The sequence below is a fragment of the Crocodylus siamensis genome, chromosome 4 (assembly GCF_052110815.1).
Source record: "Crocodylus siamensis isolate JL-2025a chromosome 4, ASM5211081v1, whole genome shotgun sequence".
Classification (NCBI taxonomy): Eukaryota; Metazoa; Chordata; order Crocodylia; family Crocodylidae; genus Crocodylus; species Crocodylus siamensis.
In genome coordinates this window covers 195,433,615-195,460,555 of record NC_143398.1, presented here as the reverse complement: position 1 = coordinate 195,460,555, position 26,941 = coordinate 195,433,615, and the positions used below count along the sequence as shown (strand labels likewise).

The window sequence follows — 26,941 nt, the reverse complement described above, 5'->3', positions numbered from 1 at the left end:
GGAGGGAAGCACCAGCTCCCCACCCCCCGCAGCCCAGGAACTGCTCCACCCACTGGCAGTTTGTCCTCCCCTCTCCGCCAGAAAGGCAGGTAAGGTGTGTGCACGACACAGGGGGGTTTAATCAGACTTAAATTGAAGTGGTGTTTTTTAAAACCCACCTCTTCAATTTAGGGCCCCAGTTTCATCTACACACACCCCATAATACCATTACTAAGAAATATACACAATCCACCAAGAAATTATCCATAGGAATATTGATACCCACTATGGAAAGCATTGCAGAGCCTATGTTGAATAATAAAATTGTTTAACACTCAGAAAACCACAGAGTACACTGAAATATCTAGAAGTAAGGTAGCAAATAGATAGTCAGATTAGCTGCAATTCTTTTAATGCATTTTTTCTGTGACATACTTGTATTGTCAGGAATATGAACAAAATGTATCACAAAAATATTCAATCTACAAGATGCTTTTAAATCTTATAATAGACTGACTCAAGTTTTTTCAAAATAGAATAAATACATTCAGAAAATGGGTTGTTTTAAAAGTAAGATTAATATGGCCTAATTCTAAAATTCTTTGTAGCTCCTGAAGCTGTATTTAAAATTGAGGAAAGTGCAAGAAATTCGGGATTAGGTCCCAGCTAGAGTTGAGAATAGTAAGATTTAAGCATTTCTATATGTTTATATGAAAACAGACTGACTGTTTCTGGCTCCTGACCAGTACAGGTCAAGGTGGGGAGGGAGCAACAGTGGCTGTACAGCATTTTATTCTCCCCTGAATCTGGGCTGTTTACATTGAACCGTATCTCAGCCACAACTTAGAGCTTTTTACTGGTAGCAGAAATGAGACAAATGGGCTCAAGTACATTTTCCAAAAAGAGCAAAGAGTAAAAGTTAGATATTCTTGGCTCTTGTCATTATGTCCAAACCACTCATCAAACCTGTATCTGCATGAGGCACTAGAGACACTCAAATGCTCTAGATTCATATTCTATCACAGTCTTCTTCTGTAAAATATTGAGATGATAATAGTAATGCCAGTTGAGTTGAACCGGAAGGTTTTAGCTGGAAATCTTATGAGTTTCCCTGAATTTCCAGAACTTCAGCATTCTGGTTAATATAGGATTAAAGAAAAGCTTAATTCTTGTCACATCTAGGTCCCTTTCTGGTTACTATAGCAACTTTTAATAGAGAAAAAATCCTCTGTATTCCATTGCTAATTTTCTGATTCATCCATCAAGGGCCCCACCAAACAGATTTCTTGCAATTCTTCTGTAACATTCACTGACTTCAATGCTATATTTTCAACACTATTCTTATGCTGGAATAATCACTAAAAAACAGAAATGAAACTCGGTTTAAGTGAATGGGTCTAAAGAATTCAAATGCATGCAGGTCAGGAACTCTCATTATTCACATGGTTCTACAGAAAATAGTCCAGCTAGTTCTAGTAACACTCCAAAATGAGTTTATTTTAAAAAAGTGTAATTATTTTAAGCAGCAGTATAAACCAGTTTGATGTGTAGTAATACCAGATGTTACTGAAGTATATGTAGCAGATAACTAAATTAAGATGAAAGACAGAGAATCAGTAGCCCAGCATTCCCCTCTTATTCTGACAAGAAAGGAATCCCAACAGTGCTGGTTTATGAAACATTGAAGATACTTCATGTTCTGGCTAAAAAGGAAGGGCGGGGAAGACCCCACGAGTCCTGAGAGTGCTTACACATGTCCTCCCTTGCTCCCCCTCCCCAATCCCTGAAGCTTGTTTATATGATAGAAGAGTGTACTTCAAGTGCCCTCAAAATCTCTCCCACCACATCTTGATCTTAAATATTAAAGAGAGTCTGCCCTTCGTCCTGTTGGACACAGTTTTCTCCTGCTGACACTCGTCTTGTTCTCACAATGGGGTTTCCGTGCATGCTGGCCTTATGGGCAATGCATGGCTCCAACCACCCCTGTACCACGCCCCAAGTCTCACTGATGTACCGGACATTGTTCAGTCTATCTCGCTCTCTGCACCCTCTCTCTGGCACTCGGGACCTCCTCGGCCCTCGTCTCTCACAACTGCGCCCCACAAGCTCTCTGGCTTTCCGCCCCCTTGGCTCCGGGGCTCATCTCGCTGCCCCCTTGGCTCTGGGGCTTCCGCAGCCTTGGGGCTTAGGTGGCCATAGCCCTGCCTGGCCCCCAAATCTCCTCCTCAGGGTCTTGAATCTCCTGGAGGGCTCAGGTGGCCTCAGCCTTACCTGGCCTCCAATTCTCCACTCCCCTTCTTGGGGCTGAGGTCAGTGCACCAAAAATGCTGCGCCTTCTCTGGCGCTGGGGTCAGTGCACCCCAAACGCTGTGCCCTCTCTGGCACCAGGGTCCCCGCACTACCGTGGGTCCCCAGTGAGGCCTTCTCCAACCCCTAATAGCCTCACCCAAACCACCAGTCATAAACAGCAAACAGAAACTCAAGCCTCTTGGCCGCAACATAAATTCGAGCTGCTTGGCTATAACATTAGTCCCGCCACATCGGGGTGCTCTATCCTTCCCCCAGTCTCACAACTCAAAGGGGATCCCCTACCCTCCATAAATGCTGACCTCATGAAGCTGGATACCCTCGTGCACCTTGAGAAGCTGGATACCTTCAAGTCAGCCGGCCCTGACAATCTGCACTCCAGGGTACTCAAGGAGCTGGCGAGCGTCATAGCCCAGCCCCTGGCACGGATATTTGAAAACTCCTGGCACTCTGGTGTAGTGCCCAAAGACTGGAAGAAGGCCAATGTGGTGCCGATCTTCAAGAAAGGGAGGAGAGTGGATCCGGCTAACTACAGGCCCATTAGCCTGACTTCTATCCTGGGGAAGATCTTAGAAAAGTTTATTAAGGAGGCCATCCTTGATGGACTGGCCCAGGCTAACATTCTAAGGGATAGCCAGCATGGGTTTGTTGCGGGTAGGTCTTGTTTGACCAATCTCATTTCCTTCTATGACCAGGTGACCTATCATCTGGACAAGGGAGAAGAGATTGATGTCATATATCTTGACTTCAAAAAAGCCTTTGATCTGGTATCCCACAATCACCTCTTGGCCAAACTGGCCAGTTGTGGCCTTGGCTCCACCACGATCCTCTTTGGTCAGTCTGGCAGAGCTCCTTCCTCTATGGCTGCTAGCAGGGAACTCCCTGCCTGGCCTCAGCCTGGGAAGTATATAGGGGCCAGGCCCTGCCCCTTCCTATCATAGAATCATAGAAGTAGGGTTGGTAAGGACCTTGTAGATCTTCAAGTCCAACTCCCTGTCTGGTCAAGAGAAAAAAAAAACTGGGGTCAAATGATTCCAGCCAGGTAGGCCTCAAGCCTCTTCTTAAAGACCCCCAGGATAGGAGCTAGCACCACTTCCCTTGGAAGCCGCTTCCGGATCCTAGCTGCCCTGACCATGAAGTAGTTCTTATGGATGTCTAATCTAAACCTACTCTCGAACAACTTGTGGCCGTTATTCCTTGTTATGCCAGGGGGCGCTAGGGGAAACAAGGTCTCTCCCAAACCCTTCTGGTCCCCCCTAGTGAGTTCATAGACGGTCACCAGGTCCCCCCTCAGTCTTTGCTTGTGAAGACTGAACAGGTTCAGGTCCCACAGTCTCTCATTGTAGGGTCTGCCCTGTTGTCCCCAGATCATGCGGGTGGCCCTCCTCTGAACCCTCTCAATGTTGTCCTGAAGTGGTACACACAGAACTGGACACAGTACTCCAGCTCTGGCCTGACCAGGAAGAGGGGGAAGAACACCTCCTTGGCCCTGCTTGAGATGCACCTGTGGATACATGACAAGGTCCGGTTAACCCTGCCAACCGTGACCTCGCATTGTCAGCCCATGTTCATCTTGGAGTAAATAATGACTCCAAGATCCCTTTCTGCCTCCGTGCTCTCAAGAAGGGAGTTTCCCATCTTATAAGTGTGCTGCTGGTTACTACTGCCCAAGTGCAGCACCCTGCACTTGTCAGTATTGAAACGCATCCTGTCAAAGGCCTTGCTGAAGTCCAGAAAGACTACATCCACGGCAACACCTGCATCCAGTGCTTTTGTGACCTGATCATAATAGGCAATCAGGTTGGTCTGACATGACCTGCCCCTAATGAAACCATGCTGGTTGCCCTTGAGTATCATCTCTGAGGCTGGCCCATCACAGATGTGTTCCATGATGATCTTCTTAAAGATTTTCCCAAGGATTGAGGTAAGACTGACGGACCTATAGTTGCCTGGGTCCTCCCTCCTCCCTTTTTTAAAGATGGGGACCACGTTGACTATCTTCCAATCATCCGGCACCTGGCCCAAGCACTAGAGTACTTGTAAAGCTGTGCCAAGGGCCCTGCAATAACGCCTGCTAGTTCCCTCAATACCCTGGGGTGGAGAGCATCTGACTTCTACTGGTTGCCCTGGCAACCCACAGCTGGGCTCCTTACTTACTGCTTCCTAAGTAGCAGGCATCTCAATACCCTCCTACACACCTCCCCTCTTTATAGCAGCAGAGCACCAGAGTGCTTTGCGACAGTCCCAAACAATGAAATAACCTGATTGACCTGGGGAGATAATGAGGCAGAAGAAAGGCATGTTGGCTTTTGCTTCCCATTGTTACTAGAAATTTCCTTTTTGAACTTTGTTTTTAATTTTCAGACTTTTCTGGGGTCTGGATACATTTTTATATATGGCAAATTGACAAACAAACAAATCCAGATAGACATCTCCCACATTCCAGTCTTCAGATTTATAGGTCCGTTATACTGTATTAGAGGAACCTTGCTTGGTAGTTGGGTCTCTATGGGTTAATGGTTTTATTAAAGACATGGGCATCCATATTTAAGTGTCCTTTTGGTATGCTCCATCAAACCCTTTTTTTAAAATGTGCTCTATGTTATTCTTTCCTCTGGGTTTCCTTGTGCATCTTTGGTTACTGGCACTGTAAACTTTGTGACTGGGAGTGTCTTCACTTTGCATCTTACCAAGGGCTGCTGTCGTTGAAGCCCATCAGAAAATTAATGATAGTGATGCTGATGTGGACATTCTCTTCATAGTCTTCCTTAATGAAGAGGGTTTAATGCTAGGAAAGAATTGGGGAATTTGGTCCCCCTAAACTAGAGTGGGTAATAAAGTCAACTGAGCTCTGAGAAAATGGGTTTGCCATCTCTTCTCAAATCCTTACTAGTTTAAGATGTGGGTGCTGTTGTAACAAAGGCCCCTGGCATACATTTATTTAATGATGTGATGGGATCTGATCCCTGATCCCAATAGTCATACCTCTTCAATGCCACACATATATGGCAGGATGTATAATTTTGGAATTGAGGAACAGATACCAGTCATTCCATTCCCGCTTGTCATGATCCCATGCCCGACCACCCCCCCCCCCCCCCCCCCCGCCACCCAAGTGCTAAACAAGTGCTATACCAGGGCTGGGACTGACAATAAGTTAACTGTTGTATTTCATCAGAGCTGGTTGGAGACTCTGCCCTGGGGCTGGCCCTAAATCCAGGATGAGAATGCCAGAAAACCTCATGTACCGCCTAGCTGAACACACAATTTTTATGTTCTCAGCATGTCTTGTTCTGGAATCCAGTAGAGATTCCTCAATCCGAGAATCCCCATGTGCTGGGAATACCATAAAACTTCATGTGCAGTTTTTTAAAGTTCCAGTGTAGGGAAAACCTGGTATCTTTTCTCAGTCACAGAATCCTTTTGGCCAGGATGTGTCGGCTGCCTTATACCACAACTCCTTAGGAGCTGCAGGGCAAGGAAGTCAACCCTCTGGATTGTTGAGTGCCTCCTGGCTCCCTGCAAGCTGGCACCCCAGCACAGCTGGTGAACCCCTTTTGACAACAGCAGAGTACAGATGGATGCAGAACTGCACCACATAACTCTTAACTTGCCAACAAGGTGGAGTCATCAACCAAGGCCCACTATATAGCTGGAATCAGGCTGCAATGCAGGGACCCTGACAAACGTTTAAGTTAAGGTGCAGTTAGAGCCAGCCACAAAAATATTACACATATTTTGTGAAACTATTTTGTGGCTGGTTTCCTGTTTTGTCATGACATTAATTTCATGAACATGCAGCTGGGTTACCATTTAAGACTCAATTAACAAGTTAAGGTCAACTTAAGTGTAACATCTGGCAGGGGTCTAAGGCACAGAAATAGGAGTCTGCAGATATGAGTTCAGTTCCTATGTCTTTTAGACTTCCCATGTGATCTGGGCCATTGCAGAAAATCTAGCTGGATTTCAGATTCCCATTTGTTGTGCTAAGAAATTAATGGTTGCAAGGTGCTCAGACACTATAATGATGATAACCATCTTGGTATTAAATAGGCACAGAGAAATGCAGCAGTGAGCAGTGTAATAGGAATGAATATACATATCACCTTTTCCTTGAGAGTTCTCTCATTATTTATAGATAGATAATACTTGAGGCATTGAACATTAAATTTAAATTAGTCCAACATAACTTCAATTTTATCACTGTCCATTCAGGAATGAACTGTTACAGGTTCATTCCCTTTAGAGGCCTTATGGCTCACATCGATTTAATCAGTTGTGTGATGCCTGTTCTGTTTTTATTTCTCTTCTAAAACTATTTCCCCTGTAGTACTTTCTACACTCTTGTTAGTTACTCTGCTTGGTTTTACTCTACCATCTTTTAAGTCAGAATATTTTAATGCTAACCAATGTCCAATTTTGTTACTTTTTTAGCTGTCAGGAAAGGAAACATGTTCAGAAATGGTATCAAGAGTTTTACAGGTGATTTCAAGTGAGCATTAACAAAATCTTCATGCCACCTCATCTTTATGGAAAAAGCTTTTACTGATCTGAAAAAGCTGAATCTTGTCTATCTACAATCCTTAGCATATGGATCTGATGCAGTAATTTTCACTTCTAGAAGAAGAAGGAAATACTTTTCTAGGGATTTGACTTTAAAATAAACTTGCAACTGGTTGAAACTACTTAATAGCATAAATCCCAGGGAGACAGATCTGTGAGCAGAAGGTGATATTGCTTAGTTAAAACAGCATGGAAGAAGTGACGTGATGTCTCAGGTGGTATTCTCTTTGACTCAGGTGGTCTTCTCAATCCTTCCAGTCAAGGGGAAGGGCCCTGGCAGGAGTGGATTCATCCCACAGAGCAATACGTGGCTGCAGTATGGTGTTGCCAGAAGGACTTTGGATTCTTTAATCATAGGATGTTGTTCCAAGAAGAAAGATAAATAGGAAGAGATGGAATCCACCTGATGAAAAGAAGGAAGAACATTTTCACAGATGGGCTTTCTAACCTAGTGAGAAGTGCTTTAAACCAAGTTCTCAGGGTTGGTGAGCAGGGCGGATGGAGACTGTTGGCTTAGAAATGGTATTTAAAGTTTTGCTTTAAACCCCTGGGGGTGGAACTAGAGGCGGGGGCATGCCCCCCTGACTCGTGAGGCACCAGTCACCCATGCAGTTTCACACAGCCTTCAAATTATACAGGCTGTCTAACACAAGACCAATGGCTACAAACACAGGCTGGGAAAGAGAAGGCATGTACCACACTGTTCCATAACATGAGCTAAAGGTGTCACCGGTTAAGCCCCAGAGTTGGGGGGAGTGGGTGGAGCAGGCTGAATCCCAGTTTTGGGAGAACAGATGAAATTAGGAGAAGGCCTACAAGGACCAAATTAGTATGTGTGCATGTGATGAGCTATATGTACATGTGACGAACACAGAGAGACCAACAATGGCAGCCACAGACCAAGAGTCATCAGGAGATATCAACAGAGACCAAAGCCCCAGAGTAAGTGGGAAAGTGGGTGATCTGAAAGAATCACAAGTAGAAGGGGGAACAAGGGAGGCCTTCTCATTCTTCTTGAGAAAGCAGGTCAATCAGCTAGTTACCACATAAATATACAGATCCTGGGAAACAAGCAGGAAGAATTGGATATTCTCAAACAGTCACAAATCTACTATGTAATTGTAATAACAGAGACTTGGTGGGATAGCTTGCATGACTTGAGTACTGTCATGGATGAATAAAAACTGTTTATAAAGGAGAGGCAGGGGAGAAGAGAAGAGGAGGAGGAGGAGTGGCAATTTGTGTAAAAGAGCTGTATGATAGCTCAGAGTTCCAGTATGAAACTGGAGATAGGCCTGGTGAAAGTCTTTGGTTTAGGGTAAGAGGGGAGAGCAACGAATATGATGTCATGGTGAATGTGTGCTATAGATCACCAAATGAGGTGGATGGCACTTTTTTCAAACAGATAGTAGAAATTTTCTGATCACAGGCCCTGGTTCTCAAAGGGTACTTCAGTCACCCTGACATCTGCTGGGAGGTCAATGGACAGGCAACCCAAGAAACTTTTGGAGAGTGTTGGGGACAACTTGTTGGTATAAGTGTTGGAGAGGCCAACTAGGGACCATGGTCTTCTTGACCTGCTGCTCACAAACAGGGAAGAATTGGTGGGAAATGTGGATGACAGCTTGGGCAGCAGTTACCAAGCAATGATTGAGTTCAGGATCCTAAAGAAAGGAAGAAATGGGAGGACCAAAATAATGACTCTTGGGCTTCAGAAAATTGGACTTTGACTTATTCAGGGAAGTGATGGCAGGATCCCCTGGGAGGCCAGTCTGCTGGTTGTACTTTAAAGAAACCTTACTGAGGGCACAGAAAGCATCCAAATGCAAAGGAAGACTCACAATTATGACAGAATACCACCCTGGCTTAGGATGGAACTCCTCAGTGCACTAAAACACAAACAAGAAGCTTACAAGAAGTGGAAACTTGGACAAATGACTAGGAGAGGAGTGTACAAATATTGCTTGAGCACACAGGGATGAAATCAGGAAGGCCAAAGCACAACTGGAATTACAGCTAGCAAGGGAGACAGAGTAACAAGAAGGGTTTCTATGAATATGTCACCAGCAAGAGGAGGATCAGGGAAGTGTTGGTCCATTACTAAATGGGGGAGGCAACCTAGTAACAGATGATGCAGAAAAAGCTGAAATACTCCATGCCTTTTTCACCTCAGTCTTCATAGGCAAGGTCAGCTCCTAAGCTACTGCATCTGGCAACAGTTTGGAGAGGAGGTGAGCAGCCAACAGTCATGAAAGAACAGGTCCAGAACTATTTAGAAAAGTTGGATGTGTATAAGTCCATGGGGCCAGACACAATGTATTTGAGGGTGCTGAGGAATTTGGGCAATGTGATTGCAGAGCCACTGGCCATTATCTTTGACAATGCCTTGTGGTTGGAAAGGCCCCAAGTGATTGGAAAAGGGTGAATGTAGTGCCCAACTTTAAAAAAGGAAAGAAGGAAGGTCCAGGGAACTACAGACTGGTCAGCCTCACCTCAGTCCCTGGAACAATCATAGAGCAGATCCTCAAGGAATCCATTTCTAAGCACTTGAAGGAGAAGAAGGTTATTAGGAACAGTCAGCATGGATTCATGAAGGACAAGTCATGCCTGACCAACCTGTTTGCCTTCTATGATGAGATGACTGGTTCTGTGGATGTGGGGAGAGCAGTGGACATGATATACCTTGACTTTAGCAAAGCTTTTGATACTGTCTCCAACAACATTCTAGCAAGCAAACTAAGGATGTATAGGTCAGATGAATGAACTATGTGGCAGATAGAAAACTGACTGGATAATCAGGCTCAAAAGGTAGTAATCAATGGCTCAGTATCTAGTTGGCAGCTGGTCTCAAGTGGAATGGCCCAGGGGTTTACCCTAGGGTTGGTTTTGTTCAATATCTTTAACAGCATAGAAGAGGGTGTGGCGTGCACCCTCAGTACGTTTGCAGACGATACCAAGCTGGGTAGAATAGTAGATGCACTGGAGAGTATAGCTAGGATTTATAGAGACCTAGACAAATTGGAGGATTGGACCGAAAGAAATCTTGTGAGGTTCAGTAAAGAGAAGTGAAAAATCCTGCACTTAGGACAAAAGAACCCTGCACAGGCTGGGGATGGACTGGCTAAGTAGCAGCTCTTCAGAAAAGTGGACAGCAAGCTGAATATGAGCCAACAGTGTGTTTTTCTTCCAAAGAAAAATAACAACATACTGGGCTGTATTAGTAGAAGCATTACCAGAAGATTGAGGGAAGTTATTATTCCCTTCTTTGGCACTGGTGAGACCATGTTTGGAGTACTGCATCCAGTTTTGGGCCCCCCACTACAGAAAGGATATAGACAAATTCAAAAGAGTCTAACAGGGCAATGAAAATGCTTGGAGGCACATGAGTTATGAAGAGAGGCTGAGGGAACTGGGCTTATTTAATCTGGAAAAGAGAAGACTGAAAGGGGATTTAATAACAGCCTTCAACTACCTGAAAGGTGGTTTGAAAGGAGATGGAGCTAGACTGTTCTCAGTGGTGGCAGAACAAGGAGCAATGGTCTCAAATTGCAGGAAGGGAAGTTTAGGTAAGAAATTAGGGAAAACTTTCTCATGAGGAGGGTAGTAAAGCATTGGTACAGGTTACCACAGAAGTTGTGGAGGTCTTTAAGACCCAAGAAGAGAAAGCCTGGGCTGGGATGATCTAGTTGGGGATGGTCCTGATTTTAGCTGTGGGTTGGACTAGATGACCTCCTAAAATCCCTTCCAACCCTAGTTTTCTATGATTCTATGAATAGGTCAGTGCTTTAACTTTTTCCTTTCTTAAAAGTGAATACAAAGACCTGGATATCTTCAGCATTATAAGTTCTCTGCATAATTTGCTACAACTGCTAATCCATTTTCAGGAAGCACCAAGGATTATAGTAGCAGGAGTACTGTAGCCCCAACCCCTTCTGGATCCTTGGGCATCTCTTTCTTCCCACCTCTTTTAAGGAGATGTCCCTAGTGCTTCTGGTTGTGCCCCAGCCAGTAAAGTGAACCCTAGTTGCTTTCGCTTCTTATGACCTATGCTGTAGAAGCAACTCTTTAGTGGTTATTTTAAGGTGGGCATGGTGGAGAGTGGGGAATGAATACAATTGACAGAGCTAAGTGAGCAGATCCACATCACACCTGCTCTAGGCAGTAACATTTTTTCCATACTTTTATAAGCTCCATGAAGGTTTCACTATTTTCCAATGACATTATCTGACTTTCTTTGTATTACACATGGTCAGCTCTGTTAATATTGAATTTATTAGCATTTTTATTAGCATATTAACTGTTTTAAAGTTCTTAGGATACTAGTTTCATAACTTAATGCCTTTGCTTCTTTTTTCCTTCTGTCAATTTTGTTATGAAAATATTCAAGTTCTTTGTGCTTCATTTTCAACCACTAAAAGTGTGTTGGCTAGCTCAAGCATATTTATTAATTTATGGTTTGTCCATGTTTTAAGCCTATTAGTTTAAAGTGCTCTGGTTACAAATACTTAAATCTTCAGTTAAAGAAAGTTCAACCTTTGTCAGTTGGCAAAAAATTTGTAAAGGAGATGTAAAAAATGTGCTCAATGCTTTTCCTGTGATTATGAACCTAGGCCCATACCTACAAAGGAACTTAGGTTCCTGGGTCCTATAGTAAAATCCACACTCCTGAGTGAAGTATCTAGTCCCCCCCCACATAAGATACTTCAGAATGAGACCTCCCCCCCCCCAAAAAATTGGCAAACCAAGGGGAACTCCTAAAGGTCAGAACACTGAGCAGGGAGCTGCATAAGGGTGAAGTTACATGTTACAATTAGGATGTGCACAAGTTAGGTGGCATAAAAGTATGATTGATGTCTGAGCAGTCACACATGAAGTGTTAATACCCTCTCTGATCTTCACTGATCAGACTTACTGCTGTCAGTCATGTAGCAGTTTTGACCACTTAACAGCTTGATGTCCAGAAACCCCACAACTGTGTATTCATTGTGCTACTAAACTGACACTGGAAGTGGCAGGGGGTTGACACAGACCATTAATACTTTGTCCTTATGGGGCTTCAAATGGGAGTTGAAGACTGATCTTCCATGATATAGATACCTGGGGCTTGTATATTAGTACAAAAATGGCCTTACTTCCTTTGGTTAAATCAAAATTTCCAGAGATAGAAAAGCAATACTTGTGCTTCTTTGTAAATGGAGGTATTGACAGTGGAAGTCTCAGCTTCTGAGTGGAGTATGGACAAATGGTAATTATAGTACAAAATGCATAGTGAATATTAAGAACCCTACTTCCCAGGATTTACAGGGGACAGTTTATGGTTCTGCTGAACCAGAAGTAAGACAGGAATCACATTGAGCCTCTCATACTCCCAGGTTAGTTCAACCTGATTCAGCCTTTTTCCTGGCCAGGAACACTTCCTTTCCCTCAGCAGCTCAGGTGTACAGATGTCACTGGTGCTCCTCATGAACAGAGGGAAGAATAGTAATGATAAACACCAGCTCTTCCCTAGCATATAGACTCAAGTAATATGTGCAGTCCATGAATGGCTCATGTCTTGTGCATTTCAGTGCACAGGAAGACAACCAATTAACCTCTATAGAGGGTAAAATGTTGACATTGTAGGTCTGATCCAAAAGTCAAATTAAAGTTAATGGAGTTCTGCATGAGTGTATGTATCCATCCATATTCTAGGAATGAAGCCTTAGGGTCAGGTTTCCCTCAGCTTGATGTCTTGCACAGCCATTTACAAATGAGTTAAAAGTGGTCATAGAATGCTATCTAATAAGAACAGTTACATTTTATACCCATCTTGCTTCCATGTGAATAACTTCCACAGGTGCAGGCCAGTAGAAAATCTGGCCTTCAGAGAAATCTCTTGCCTAAATTATTAATGACAAACTATTTGATGAGTTCTCTACTTGTTTGAACTTTTATACTTGCAGTTAGATTTTCACTCATAATTTGCATAGAAAGAATTCATGGATATAAATGCATATATATTATAAATTAACAATGGAGGGTTATAATTTATAATTCCAGTACACAAAATCATATTAAGGAAAAGAGAATCTCAACATCTCTTTCAAAACTTCCCATAGAACACTCTACAATATATCAATATATCAAATAATATATAGACTAGAGGTGTTTCTTTCCATTTATCCTTTTTACCTTCTTAGGTGTATTTATTTGTGGTCCATTCCTATAAGCACTTACTGCTTTTTTATTGTTAGCAGCCTGAATAAGAATTTATAAGGATGGGAGCTTTCAGTTATAGTTTATCAGATGAATAGATTTATAAGAGAAAATAACAACAGTATTCAGAAAGGATTAGTATTAAGCCAGTTCTTCCTGACGTATGAATAGGGAAGACATGTCTTCATATAAGTAACTCATAGGGATGTGCAAAACTTAAGGTGCTAATTCAACTTGAAGGAGATTTGGCCTGATTTGGTGCCTGAATCTCCAAATCTGAATTGAATCAGGAGACCAATGAAAAGGTCCAAATCGCTTAGAAGCTCTCCAAATCAATTCAAAAAAGATTCAGAGAGCTTCAGTGATTCAGGCAGTCCCCATCCATTGCAGCAGGGAGCTGGACCCCCACCAGGCCCCATCCCCTGCCTGCTCCCCCAGTCACCCCAGTGCACCCAGCCCCCCCATGGCTTCCCCACCCACCCCAACTCCTGGTGCTTTAAAAAAAAGCCCTCACATACTGGATGCTGCCCAGTGGAGGGGCAATCCCTGCTGCCACCCACTGTCCCATGCCATGTGAGAGTCTCTGCCATGAGTCCCACAACCCCCCCACTCTACCAGACCCCCCATGACTGCCTCTCTTGCCCCAGCTCCAGCCCTTTAAGAAAAAAACCCAACACCCCCCCAAGACTCACCTGCTCCTTGGGGCTTCTGGGGGCTTGTGCAGAGCTCCCCACCCAGCACGGGGTAGTGGGGCAGCCATGCCAGCTTTTTATTCTTAAAGGGCTGGAGCTGGGATGGGCAGGGCAGCCGTGGGGGGGCTGGGCCAGCAGAGGGGAGGTTGGGGGGTTTGTGGCAGAGCCCTCCATGCAGCATGGGGCAGTGGAGGGCAGCACCCAATGAGTTGGGGTTTTTTTTTCAAAGTGCCAAGAGCTGGGGCAGGTGGGGTAGCCATTGCCAGGGCTGAGAGAGTGGGCAGGGGATGGGACAGTGATTTGAATCACCAGATTGAATCACTGTCCCCTAAATTGGCTGTGTCTGAATCCAAAACAAATGCTAGCCACTTTGCACAGGCCTAGTAACTCAGGTCCCAGACTTACCAACACTTACTGCAAGAATATGCCACTGACTATGCATAGTAGCATGTTTTATTAAAAGCTATCTAAATAATTTAAATAGAGAAGTTTCTATACCAAGATTTTTTTATTAAGTCATTTGCATATTCTGTAGAGGAGATTAGAAAAAAGGAAAGAAAAAAATTCACATAGTATAACTTCTTATGTAACACACACAGCAATTAAATTCATAAATACTTACTTTTACTACAGTAAAAGCTTTGTTATTTGCCACCCATGAGGAATGGGGGGTGTCAGATAACAAAATATGCTGGTTAATTGAGAGGCCCAAACAGGTATCTTTGCCTGTTTGGGCCGCCATTTCTCCCGCCATGTTTGGGGCATCGCCAACCCTCCCACCACATTGCCGACCGTCCTGTGGGCCCTGAGGGATGGGGAGGAGGGCCCCATGCAGCCTGCTATGCCCCGGGCCATGGGGGCTCAGCGAAAGCAGAAGTGCCACAGTGGGCACTTCTGGTTTCACTTTACCTTAGAAGCCGGCATGCCATTTGATAAGACATGCCAGCTTGTAAGGTGCCGGTTGACGGAGCTTTTACTGTATATGAAAGACCATCCAGAGCTAGTTGAGAGAAGAGTGAATCTGGAATGAACAGGTATATGAAGAGAAAAAAACGTTCTCTGAACGTTTAGCTGTGCAAATTAAAACTGACCTCAGGCACCTTTATGTTATAACACCTATTCACAACAGTTAAGCAAAACAATTTCCTTACATAACAATATTCAGTATTTCTTCTGTGCTTACATGTGCTGAACAAATAGCAGCTGGTTAATTTGACATGAAACTCAGATTGACACCGTGATATTATTTTGCAATATCATGTTGCTTGAAAATAGTTTCGAACAGCATGGACTGTTTTTGTGTACACAACACAAATGCACATGTCTTTCCATAAGCCAGCAATGGATACATCCATACTGGGAAACAAGATTTTCTGGTCCTGTTCAATGCAAGTCTCAAGGAATTTAGTTATAGAGTTCAGCTGTAGAAGCTCTCCAATTGTGTAGTAAATACAAATATACAATATTTAGTGTCAGATTCATAACCCCTGCTGACACTTACATAAATAGAATATTCACTTCAACCTACCTATGGAAGGAAAGTATGCAAAACTGACCCTTACGAGGAACTCAAGGCAATAATTATCACAATAATTATAATTAAGTACTCATAAAGGTTAGTTTTGCTCAGATTGGCTCAGTTTCTTCTTGTAAGTCTTTAAGATGAAAACTGAAAACTTATTTCCCTTAAACAGTAATATGGCTGTCCTTATCTTTTTGCATTTTTTTTTCTTATTCATTGAATGAGTAGTTGAAAGAAAAACACATATTTATGGTCAGAAAATGATAAAATGCCACAATAAGCAGTGACATTCATTCTTCTGTAGTATCCGTGTCCTTTGTTTCTGCACATTTTTTACATCAACTACTATACTCAATGCTCAAAATGCATTTACTAAATGAATGCAAAGTTTCAAGCATGAGTGCAAAGTGGAACCAGGGTCAGTATCATATTATCTATAGGAAAACAAGATTACACAGAGGTAAGGAATTTTATGAAAAAACACCTTCACACTTTTGGTCTACTGCTTTAAAATAAAGCAATCGTACATTCAAGTCTTGCTTGAGCTATTTAACCTTGCACTTCTTTTAGCATGGTAATAAAGTTGTTGATGATTCTAGCTAGGAAACATTCACAATCACTTATCTTTCCAATCATTTCTCTATACCCATCAAACTTTCCCTCAAAGGTATAGAAAACTGCTGGCAAAATAATGGGAAAGTTGTAGAAAAAAGGTAACATTCATCTATCTGAAAGTATTTCACTTGTCTATATGTCTGTGTGTTTTAGGTATCACCCAAAATGACAGACAGACAAGCACAGAGGATAAGCAGATTGTGTTGTATTATACTTTGTTGTCTTTTTATTTGTAATTTCAGTGACAGGATCAAATTAGAAAGAACAAAGACAGAAAAATAGCAAAGGAAAATAGAAATTAGTGTTTATTGGGCAGTTCTTCTGCTCCACTGCCTGCACTTCTGGAACGGACAACTCTGACAGGATAGATTTGAGTACACCTTTAATGACATAAATTCAGACAATTTCTGGTATTGTTGGTTCTCTGTGCCAAATGACTACTGATCTTTGTCGATCATAGTGCTTTCATATACCAAGATTTATGGCTATGGAAACAATGGTATCACAACAGGCTCCTAGCAGTTCCCTTGTGGTGTTTTATCCACTTAAAAAAAAATCCTGTCTGTGCTATTATTCGTATCAGACCCCTACATTATATGTATGCCACCATTAATGGGGAATGAACCACAAAAATGTTCTGTAAATAATGTAGAATAAGTTTACGACTCATTTTAAATTTAAAATGCCTTAAATTTAATTTAAGTTTAAATTTAAATTTAAATTTAATGTTTGACTGGAGGTTGACAATTAGCTGACTGCTGCCATGGCCATGATTGCTAGATAGGGTGAAGGACTTTTTTATGATTAATCACAAATTTCAACCTTGACAATTTTTGCTGGTAGAACTAGATAAAATCTATTTATCAAATTTCCACTTTCCAAAGCATATAACAAAGATTAACCAATTTGTCAAAATCAAAGATTTAACATTTTTGTAGAGAAAATAAGCTTTATTTTTTCAAAGTAACAAAGCAATGCACGTGGCATGCATTGCTTTATTTTTCACTTTAAAAATCTATCAAATGTTGGACATGTTTAGCTGACTCAATGATCCCATAATATAAAATTTTGGATTGTCTATTCAGAATGATAAAAACATTTTTCGTGTATATCTATTGTTTTTCCATTCATCCTGAAGTCCTAAATTCACCTAAAGTATAACCTCATTGTACAAGGTAAGATTATACCAGGAATGAATTTAAGTAAATGGATACAAAAATGTAAGAAATTGAGAGAGAGAATCATGTAACCATCTAGTGTACTTTTTAATGTTGCTGAGCAAACTAAAAATTGGATGTTCTTTTCTTTCCTTTTTCTTATTTTACAGAAGACTATACCTGGCAAAATTGCTACTAAATTTTGTAAACAGAACAAATATAACACTGTAGTAACGGTAATGCTATGGTGTATTTAGCTAATCCTCTCTATTTGTGTAAATGAACAAATTCGCCGTTTTTGCAATAATAGAAAATGATAGCCTTTATAGGTGTTTTCTGCTGTTTTTGTGCATCCTTTTTATATTAAATCTCTTTTTTTCATTTTTAATTTTTTTAATAGAGACTCAAGGAACTGAAACACAGGGAGTTTGCTCGAAATGTAGCTTCTAAGTCAAGAAAAGATGAAAGGAAGCAGGAAAAGGCCCTTCAACGTTTGCACAAATTAGCTGAACTAAGGAAAGAGACATCTTGGTAAGTGGATATTTACTGAAATGTAAAACACACTAGTATTTAATTCTCAGACTCATGGGGTTGTGGGACATGGCATTATTAAGACCCTCATCCAGAACAAGCTGCACATGTTTTTATAGTATTTTTGAAGATGTATGCCTGCTGTAATTTGATTTGGCACTACATGGGGAAATAAATGTTTAACGTTACTTTTTCAGTGAAGCTAAAATGACATGTAGTTTTAGTTTTTAAGAAAATGTTCCATGCATATTTCATGGAACTAGGCACTGTTGTTGAAAGCATTAGTGAACTAGGTCATACATTTGAAGCCTGGCATTACTTCATTGATGAAGAGAGAAATACATTCTATTTTTCCTAGATGTAACAGATCTGTGTGATTTAGTGTTCAAACTGGTTACCTGGGAATGCATCCCAAAATCTAGTTTTACATTTAAATAACGGGCGAACCTGTATGAAAGGTTTTTTTCCGCTTTTCCCTAGCCTAGTAGAGTACATAAGAGTCACTTGATACCTGTTGTCCATTCTTATTGAATTTGGAAATACATTCTTAATTGATATTAACAGATCTTAGTTTGCTGGAGTTGACAGCATGCGTAATAAAAAAATTAAATACTTTTGATGCTGAGGGTCTAGTGAAAGTGCTTTTGAACCAATTTCGGTTTATGTAATGTAGTCACAAGAAGAAAAAAGCTGGTGATTGCTGTGTAAACAGAATGTTTATTCAGACTTTGTTTCCAGGTGCATCTCACTACATAAACTGCCAGATACCGCAGTTGACCAAATATTCTGCAGTTTCTGTGGAGAGCTGGCAATCTTTGTAACTTGGATGTTGTGCAACATACTGAAATGAAGGTCTCCTCTAGAAGTGGGGATGTCATGGATGTGGGTAGTGTGCATATGGAATGAACAACACAGAATCTGATTTTGAATTTCTTTAGTGACAATAACTTTTTGAGATGTATTGAGTGTGGTTCTACTTTTTTTCATCAGGTTCATTTGGAACCTTTAGATAACACATAGGTAATTTTATCTCACTGTTATGGTTCATAGAATATATAACATTAAATACTTTAATGGTATACTATGGAGATAATGAAAGGCAGTAGCAACTTTGGAAGTTCTAGCTGGGCTCCAGGGGTGCTTTGTACATGTAAAGAAGGTGCAGTAGTGCTACTTGTTTCATCAGAGAAAAGACAGACATGTTTATTACAGTGAGGTTATACTCTAAAAAGTAACACTGTGGGGTTCTGTATTCATTCTCTCTCGATGACTTGCATATTGATTAACTTACAGATAAAAATTCAAAATAACCAGACTGTAAAGTAAATGTGCAATTTGAAAATCTATCAACAGTCTTCATTTCTCGCTCTACATTTTATAAACAACAATATTAATTCTGCAAGCAGAAATTAACTGGCCATTTTTATTATTCCTGAATTTGTCTTTCTTGCTCATTTTGAGTTGACTGTTCTGTAGCACATACCTGTTCTGTTCACTGAATTCATAAATGTGCGAGAGCTAAGATATGTGGGACCAAATTTGCATTGAACCTCAATTATCCTCACAAAATATGGATTTGTATTTATTTTGTGACTCTAAACTGCTAGCAAACTTGACACTAGAATATTTAAAATTCATTTACTTGTTTGATGACAAAATTAGGGATTTTAAATGAAAATCTGCAGGAAAAGGAGCAGGTTATTGAATGAAGTGATGATATTTTGCAGTCTTTAATAACGGAGTATTGTGGAACATTAGAAATAAATAAAGAGACAGAACTCAAATTAAAAATTAACTTTTATTACTCAAAGCATGTTTTATTGTTCTGCATTTCTGTATAATGCTTTATTTAAATAGTATCATAAAAACACAAAAAACTGCATTTGCAAATAAATTAGAACTTCATTAAATTTAATTGATAGAATATAATGTATATTACAATACAGGACTACAGGACTATGAGAATAAACAATCAGATCTGGCTTAAGTGTTGTTCTTAGAGTGCAATAGAGATACAAAACATTTTACTGGGACTTTCTAGGTTGGACCCAGGCTTGCCAATCCAAGAAAAAAAGGTTATATTAACAATCAATAAACTTTTTACTGTCAACCAATCTGTTTTACTAATATATGATTTTACTGGCATATGTTTCATATACTGTAAATATAACTTGTAGCTCTAGACAGCAATAACAAAGGCTGGATTCAAATTTAATGCAGTCTTACTTAGCTGCAGCAATGCTGTCCCCCACTCCTGGGATCTTCTATTCACTCCCACATCCTGATAGGCCCCAACCACATAATGCAATATATATATATCAGCATATTAGCAGAAAGGGATCTTGGAGTCATAGTGAACTCCAAGATGAACATGAGTCATCAGTGTGATGAAATCATCAGCAATGCTAACCACACTTCATCATGCATCAGCAGATGCATGACAAATAGAACCAGGGAGGAGATACTTCCCCTCTATGCGGCAATGGTCAGACTACAGTTGGAGTACTGCATCCAGTTTTGCACACTGTACTTCAAGAAGGATGTCGATAGACTCAAGAGGGTCCAGAGGAGGGCCACTTGTATGGTTAGGGGCTTACAGGACAAGCCCTATGAGGAGAAACTGAGGGACCTGGACCTCTTCAGCTTCTGCAAGAGATACCTGAGACATGATCTTGTGGCCGCCTAAAAATTCATTAGGGGGATGCAGCAAGGGATTGGAAAGGCTCTGTTCACCAGGGCGCCTCTTGGGGTAACAAGGAAAAATGGTCACAAACTGACAGAGAACAGATTTAGGCTCGATGTCAGGGAGAACTTCTCCATAGTAAGGGTGGCCAAAATTTGGAATGGGCTTCCAAGGAAGGTGGTGCTCTCCGCTACCTTGGGGATCTTTAAGAGAAGGCTCGATTGGCATCTGGCTGAGGTCATCTGACCCCAGCACTCTTTCCTGCCATGGCAGGGGGTCAGATTTGATGATTTGTTGAGGTTCCTTCCAACCCTAGCATCTATGAATCTACAATTTTAAAACAATTTGGAAGCCTACCAGTGCCTCAATGATAATTATAAAATTAATTCTAAATTTCTATATATTTTGGCATTTGATTTTGTTCTTTTTAATATGGAAAATATGAGCTTCCCCTGCCCACTTTGCTCACCAGGATATGGGTCCAATTTCAGCTGTCCCCATGCTACTTTGTGGTGCTAAGCAGCCCTGATATACCAGTGCCTTCCCCCTGCTCATGCCATTGCCCCTCACTCCCAAGCCACAACCTGCCCCCCCGCCCCAACCTAGCCAGTGTCCCTCACTCCAAACCCACAGTCTCCTGGCCCTGTCAATGCCCCTCACTGCCAACACACAGCCCCCTCAGCCCTGCTGGTACCCCTCACTCTCAACCCACTGGCCACCAGCCCCAGACCCCAGCCTTCCACACTGGGAGCCTGAGAGCAGGGGGAAGTGGGTCCAGAGTCAGGGGCACCAACAGGGCCAGGGCCAGGGCACGGGCCAGGGCCAAGAGGCTGGGAGTGAGAGGCAATGACTGGGGATCCCTGCTCATGATGAACCCTTTTCTAGTGAGTTTTCTATATTGAGTTCTATCCCAAGTAGGCTAAACTTGGTAACACATCCACATAGTTACAGGGGTGTTGGTTGTAGCTGTGTTGGTCTAAGGACATAGGCAGACAACGTTCTTTGTGTAAAACTGGTGTCTTTTATTAGAGTAAAATAGTTGTAAAAATTCTCTTTGCAAGCTTTCAGGTACAAACACCCTTCTTCAAGCAGGAGTGTCACATAGTCACGTGCACTTAACCTTTTGAGTATTCAGATTTATCCATCATTGCTTTAAAAATGTAATTTTGATTTTCCAGTTAAAACAGAAGTGTTGTATTTCATTTTGACTAAAAGTTGCTATTGGCTGAGTTTCAAAAATAAAATGACCTATTTTACTGCAAAAATGCTCAGACTGTTGTGTATAGACTACTTGTGCTCTGTAGGTCAGTTATTTGTAGTTTGTAGAAATTTTGTTTTTCATGTGTTTTTATCTATTTTTGCTTTCTATTGAATGAAACATGAACACTTGTAGGAGGACATGTAATGATTGTTAAAAGAAGACAGTCATAGACTTAAAAAAAAAATCTAGGATGAATACTGAGAGCATAAATACTTTCAGCGACTATTTTTCCATGTAAGAATTCGCAGAGATTGCCATAACTGTATTTATAATCACAAAAATGAAGGTCATCAATACAGTGATCATATGGAGAAGGGGAGCTAATATCTGAGGTTGTGAGTGAGGTGAAGGTCAGCTAAGAGACTTTTTTAGTTTAAATATATTTTGCAATATGAAAAAGTTCATTCATGTTTTGAAGCTGTGACTTTTTGTAGCAAACAATTTGTTAGATAACCTGTTTTTGTAGAATCCTTGATGGATACAAATATAAAAATCACATTTCTATGTAATTGTACAGTGGGAATGCAGTAACTGTCGACATTTAATTTCTCTGAAGTGTACTTATGGCAGGTTGTGTTTTGTTTTTTCAGTGCTCCTGGGAGTGGCCCCATGTTCAAGTCCACTACTGTTACTGTGAGAGAGAATTGTAATGAAATCTCACAAAATGCTGTCGTAGACTCTTCTAACAAACAACAAGATTTCAATTCCACATTAATGTACAAGGCACAGAATACTAAAGATATTGCTTCTATTGCTTCTTCCACTTCTGAAAGTACAAGCAGTAATGCATCTGACACTAATAAACTTGGGAATCAAATACATGGAGCTCAAGGACACAAAGTTGGATTCTCTTTTGCTTTTCCAAAGAAAGCTTCTGTCAAACTGGAGTCCTCAGCAGCTGTTTTCTATGAATATAATGATGAAACATCTTTTGAACATGGAGTTAGCAGAAGAAGAAGATTTGTTCCAGGTTCCTGTAATCTTCAGTCTCCATCCACAACAGAAATGGTTCTGTGCTCTGAGGAGAAACATAATGATATTCACTCACTAATGGAAAAATGTACTGACACAGCAGAAGCTGCAGAGTTTCAGGAACCAAAAGAACTAGCCAGTAATGAAAACACAACACTCGAGAATACAGAAATGCTGCCTGCTGTTTCTCATTTGGAACAATCTATGTATTCTGGTTTGAATGGCTACTGCACTGACATAAATTCAACAGCATTCCCAGATACAACTCCACCCACAGCTACCATCTGTAATCAAGAACTACCCATAGAATGTAACACTTCTGACCTACTGGGAAACAAATCCACAGCTTTTGTTGTCACAGAGAATAATTTGTCTTTGCATGATATCACTGAGGAAAATAAGGAAGGCATTAATAGTAATTCCTCCAAGGCTGAAAATGAAATTAAAAAACTTGGGTCCAATGTATTAATTTCCTCAAATTATGAAGGGAGCAGTGCAGCCTTGCAAAATAAATCAGATTCATATAAAAGATCTTGTGAACCATTTGTTCCTGTCCTTAGTAAACATGGATCTACTATTCTTCAGTGGCCATCTGAAATGTTAATTTACACCAATACAGAACCATCAGTTTCCTACAGTTGCAATCCTTTATATTTTGACTTCAAGTCATCAAAATCAACTAACAGTTTAGAGAAGAGTAAGCATGAGTTAAACGTACCTCACTCTCACCACAAGACTGAGTCTGACCGGAGCCTAGTTTGGGATTATGCTGATAAATCTATTTCAGAGTTAGCTGACTGTGAAACAGAAATGTGTAAGAATGTGTGCAATCATGCATCCTCAATTAAAACTAATGGTGTTTCAACTAAAAGCTATGATTCTGAAAAACAAGTTAAATTGTGCTTAGACAACTCTTTCAGAATTGGAGAAACAGAAAAGTACCACATTTTGAGAAGAAATTCACGACAGGATACTGCGATAGATGAGGGACAGAATAAAGGATGGATCAAAGAACCTTGTGAAAAATGGTTTCGCAAAAACAGAAAAAGAAGAGGGAGGAGAAAACTGTGTCATCATCATCATGGGAAAACTGGAAAGGCAGTAGATGAAATTTCTTTAACAGCTGGACAGGAAATTAATTATCTTAAGGAAAATAAACTTCAGCCTCTTCAGAACGCTCCAAACATGTGCAAGTCTGAAATTAGCAGCATGTGGTTAGCTTCAGAGGAAATGCAACAGTCATGTCAAAAACCTGGCATTGAAAACAGTGATCATAAAAGAGTTATGTTCACAGCAGCACACATACATGAGCATAGGGGCACATGTGCTATTTGGAACACAACAAATAGCAATGACCACTGCACTGATTTTAAACATCTCCACAGAAAATACAAAGCAAGCTCTCACAAATGCTCAAAAAAATTAACTTTGAATTCCAGAAGACATAACTTAATGTACTCTAGAACATTTTGTGGTTGGAGAGTCAAAAGGTCTACCTGTAGTCCAGATCATAAATGTCTGGGCCAATATAATAAGGAAAAATGTACAAGTCAAAGCCAGTCTATAAAGAGAGCTTACAACTTTCTGACTGATGAACCTGAACGATCCCATAGAAAACGAAGACAACAAACATATTCTTGTTCGTCAGATGAAAGTTCATATAAACAGACATTTTTATCACAAGAGTGTTTAAATCAAATGAGTAATCTAACTGTACCGTGTAAACCTAAAGGGAAACGGAGAAGGAAAAAAAATAGAATTCATCATGCGTTTGTTGACAGGGAACTAAAAAGAAATGAAAATTATAGGCCTTTGAAAGACAGTTCTACAGTAAATATTTTGGGGGAATTGTTAATTCAAGATAATATTGAACAAACAAAATCTCAACCCATAATGGATTATGCAAAAGATAAGGACCAAATAATGCAGTTGGGAGAAAACAATTTGCCTCTACAAGCTGATAGTTTGCATTCAGTAGAAAAAGACAAATCAACAGAGTGTTTCGGGATGGAGAGCACTCCAAATGCATTTTTGGAGGATGCCACACACTCTGCTTCTTCTGTTTCTGATCATTGTGTTCAAACAACAGCAACACAAGAAAACAAGCTGGAAGAAGAAAAGAAACATGAAAATATAACTGTTCATGAAACTCAAGCTCCATATAAAGTGCCCAATATTGACAGAAATGTGGAACAAACTCCTCCTAAATCTTATCTATGCCACTATGAAGTAGCTGAAACTGTACCACAAGAGAAAATAAATGAAGCAACCAGTGAATGGTTACGGTACAATTCAGGCATTTTTAACAGCCCACCACCTTTGCCATTCAAAGAAGCACACATAAACAGTCATACCTTTTTAGCTACTGAACAGATACTTACCCCATTCACATTACCTGATCAGACTTTGATATTTCCCCAAGAAAACCATGAGAAATTTAAAGATCTGCAATGTGAGGCTTATCAGCAGATCATGCAGCAAAACATGCTGGCTAACAAGATGAAATTTACCTTTCCTTCCCCTGCAATTCAACCTTCAAACTCTCCTCTGCAGCCATTACCTTTGCAGCAGCCACTGTGTTCTACCTCTGTAACCACAATCCATCACACTGTTTTACAGCAGCATGCTGCTGCTGCTGCCGCAGCTGCAAGTACCTTTAAAGTTCTTCAGCCTCACCAACAGTTCCTGTCACAAGTCCCAGCTCTTTCAAGAACACCTGTACCTCACCTATCAGTTGGACCTCGACTTTGTCCAGGAGGCCACACAACTTTTATTGCTCCCCCACATTTGCCACTAATTCCAACTTCAGTTCTTCATCCAAGTCACCTGGCTTTTCCTCCTTTGCCCCATGCGCTTTTCCCCTCGTTGCTGTCCCCACATCCAGCTGTCATTCCATTACAGCCCCTCTTCTAGGCTTGACTTTCTAGAATACAAATGGGAAGAAGAACTCCAAGTAAACATATTGCTCTATCTAAAGCACTCCTAGGTTTTGACATTCTGCAAATGATTGAGATTGGTTAAAATGCCTCATTAATTTGGAATCATTTACTGTAAGTGTAATGATGCAAGTACTTTATGTAAATTTCTGATCTATAATATAATTAAAGCACTGAATAGTCTGACACTAATATGAACTATATATATATAAGTGAAATTATGTCTTAGAATATAATGTACATAAAATATATTTATAGTACTGTAATTTATGTTGTAAAGTATGCTCCTTTTTTTTAATCTTTGTGTACTTGCACCTATTTACTGTTTAGACAAAGCTAATGCACTATGTTTTGTACTATGTTCCTTGAAACTGTAAATCTAGTGACAAACTATCTCTTGCAATAAATTTTTGTTAACTATTTAAGTATATCAAAAATCATTCATTGTAAGCCTCACAGATGTTATTCTTCACCCTCTGAATAATGTACCCAACTCTGCTATATTTGGATCAAGTTTTCTATCATTCAGTGATTTATCACCAAGGCTCAGAGGTTAATACCTTAAGGGCAAGTATCTTACTGAGCAAGGCAAAAAGGGTAATAGATCTGTTTGTGTTAGCAGTTCAATGTCACTGAGACAAATTTTGCTTACAAGCAGTATGTGACCAAACTACCATCTGTTTGAACCACTTTATTTTTATTATTTATTTAACCACAAAACGTGTACCTAAAATACCAAAAAACATGTAACTAAAGTAACATAAATGACAGCTAAAAACAATAAAAGCAGAATATCAAAGAACATCATCTAAGAATATCAGTGCTTGAATATTAAAGAATAGAGAGGGCCAGCGTACCATCAAGCACCCAGTTATTCTCTACTTCCAAGAGGCTATTTTATACATACATCTTTGTAGGAGATTACACCCACAAAAATATTTTAAACCTGTAAGACTACAGGCATAGTGGCATACAAGCATAGTGAATAGTCATTGATGTAACTGAAATTCTAGGGCTAGGGACAGAAATTAAACATAAACTCATATAAGTGACCATAAACTGTTTCAAGAATGTAATACAACAGAAGTTCAGTGTACATAAACTGCTTTCAAAATGGCCAAAACTGGTCTAAGATAAACATGGATGGATGTAAATCAGACTTAACTGATTTAGCTTAAATTGGTTCCTTGAACTTCTGTCCCCAATCCCTTCACTATTCAAATTAACTCATAGTACCTCAGCATCCTTGGATGTTTTGCACTTCTGCTGTGATCCCCTCCACTCCACACTCCCCTTGCAGGGTGGGCAGGCTAGCCTTGGCCCAAGCTGTGTGCTCTAGCACCACCCTCTATTTCTGGCCTAGGCCACTTTAGGCATGTGGCTGCATTTCCAGAATTAAAAGTGAATGTCTGTTCACTTGCTTATGAGTTCAATTTATGCAATTCAATCAATTCAGCCTCTGGCTTTTTAACCGTCTTTATTTAGCTTAGATTTGCTAGTATGGGTGTTGATAATATAATTTTGATAA

At 40.6% G+C, this 26,941-nt stretch overlaps 1 protein-coding gene across 1 annotated transcript in view; it reads left to right on the top strand.

Annotated features, from left to right (window-relative positions):
- Positions 1-26,176, top strand: part of ZNF804A (zinc finger protein 804A) — a 309,586-nt gene extending 283,410 nt beyond the window's left edge. Inside the window, exons 3-4 of the mRNA XM_090045284.1 lie at positions 17,431-17,561; positions 22,096-26,176. Of these exons, the coding sequence (XP_089901410.1) occupies positions 17,431-17,561; positions 22,096-25,390 (3,426 nt within the window). The 3' untranslated portion in view covers positions 25,391-26,176. The remainder of the gene's footprint in view (positions 1-17,430; positions 17,562-22,095) is intronic.
- The last annotated feature ends 765 nt before the right edge of the window (positions 26,177-26,941 follow it).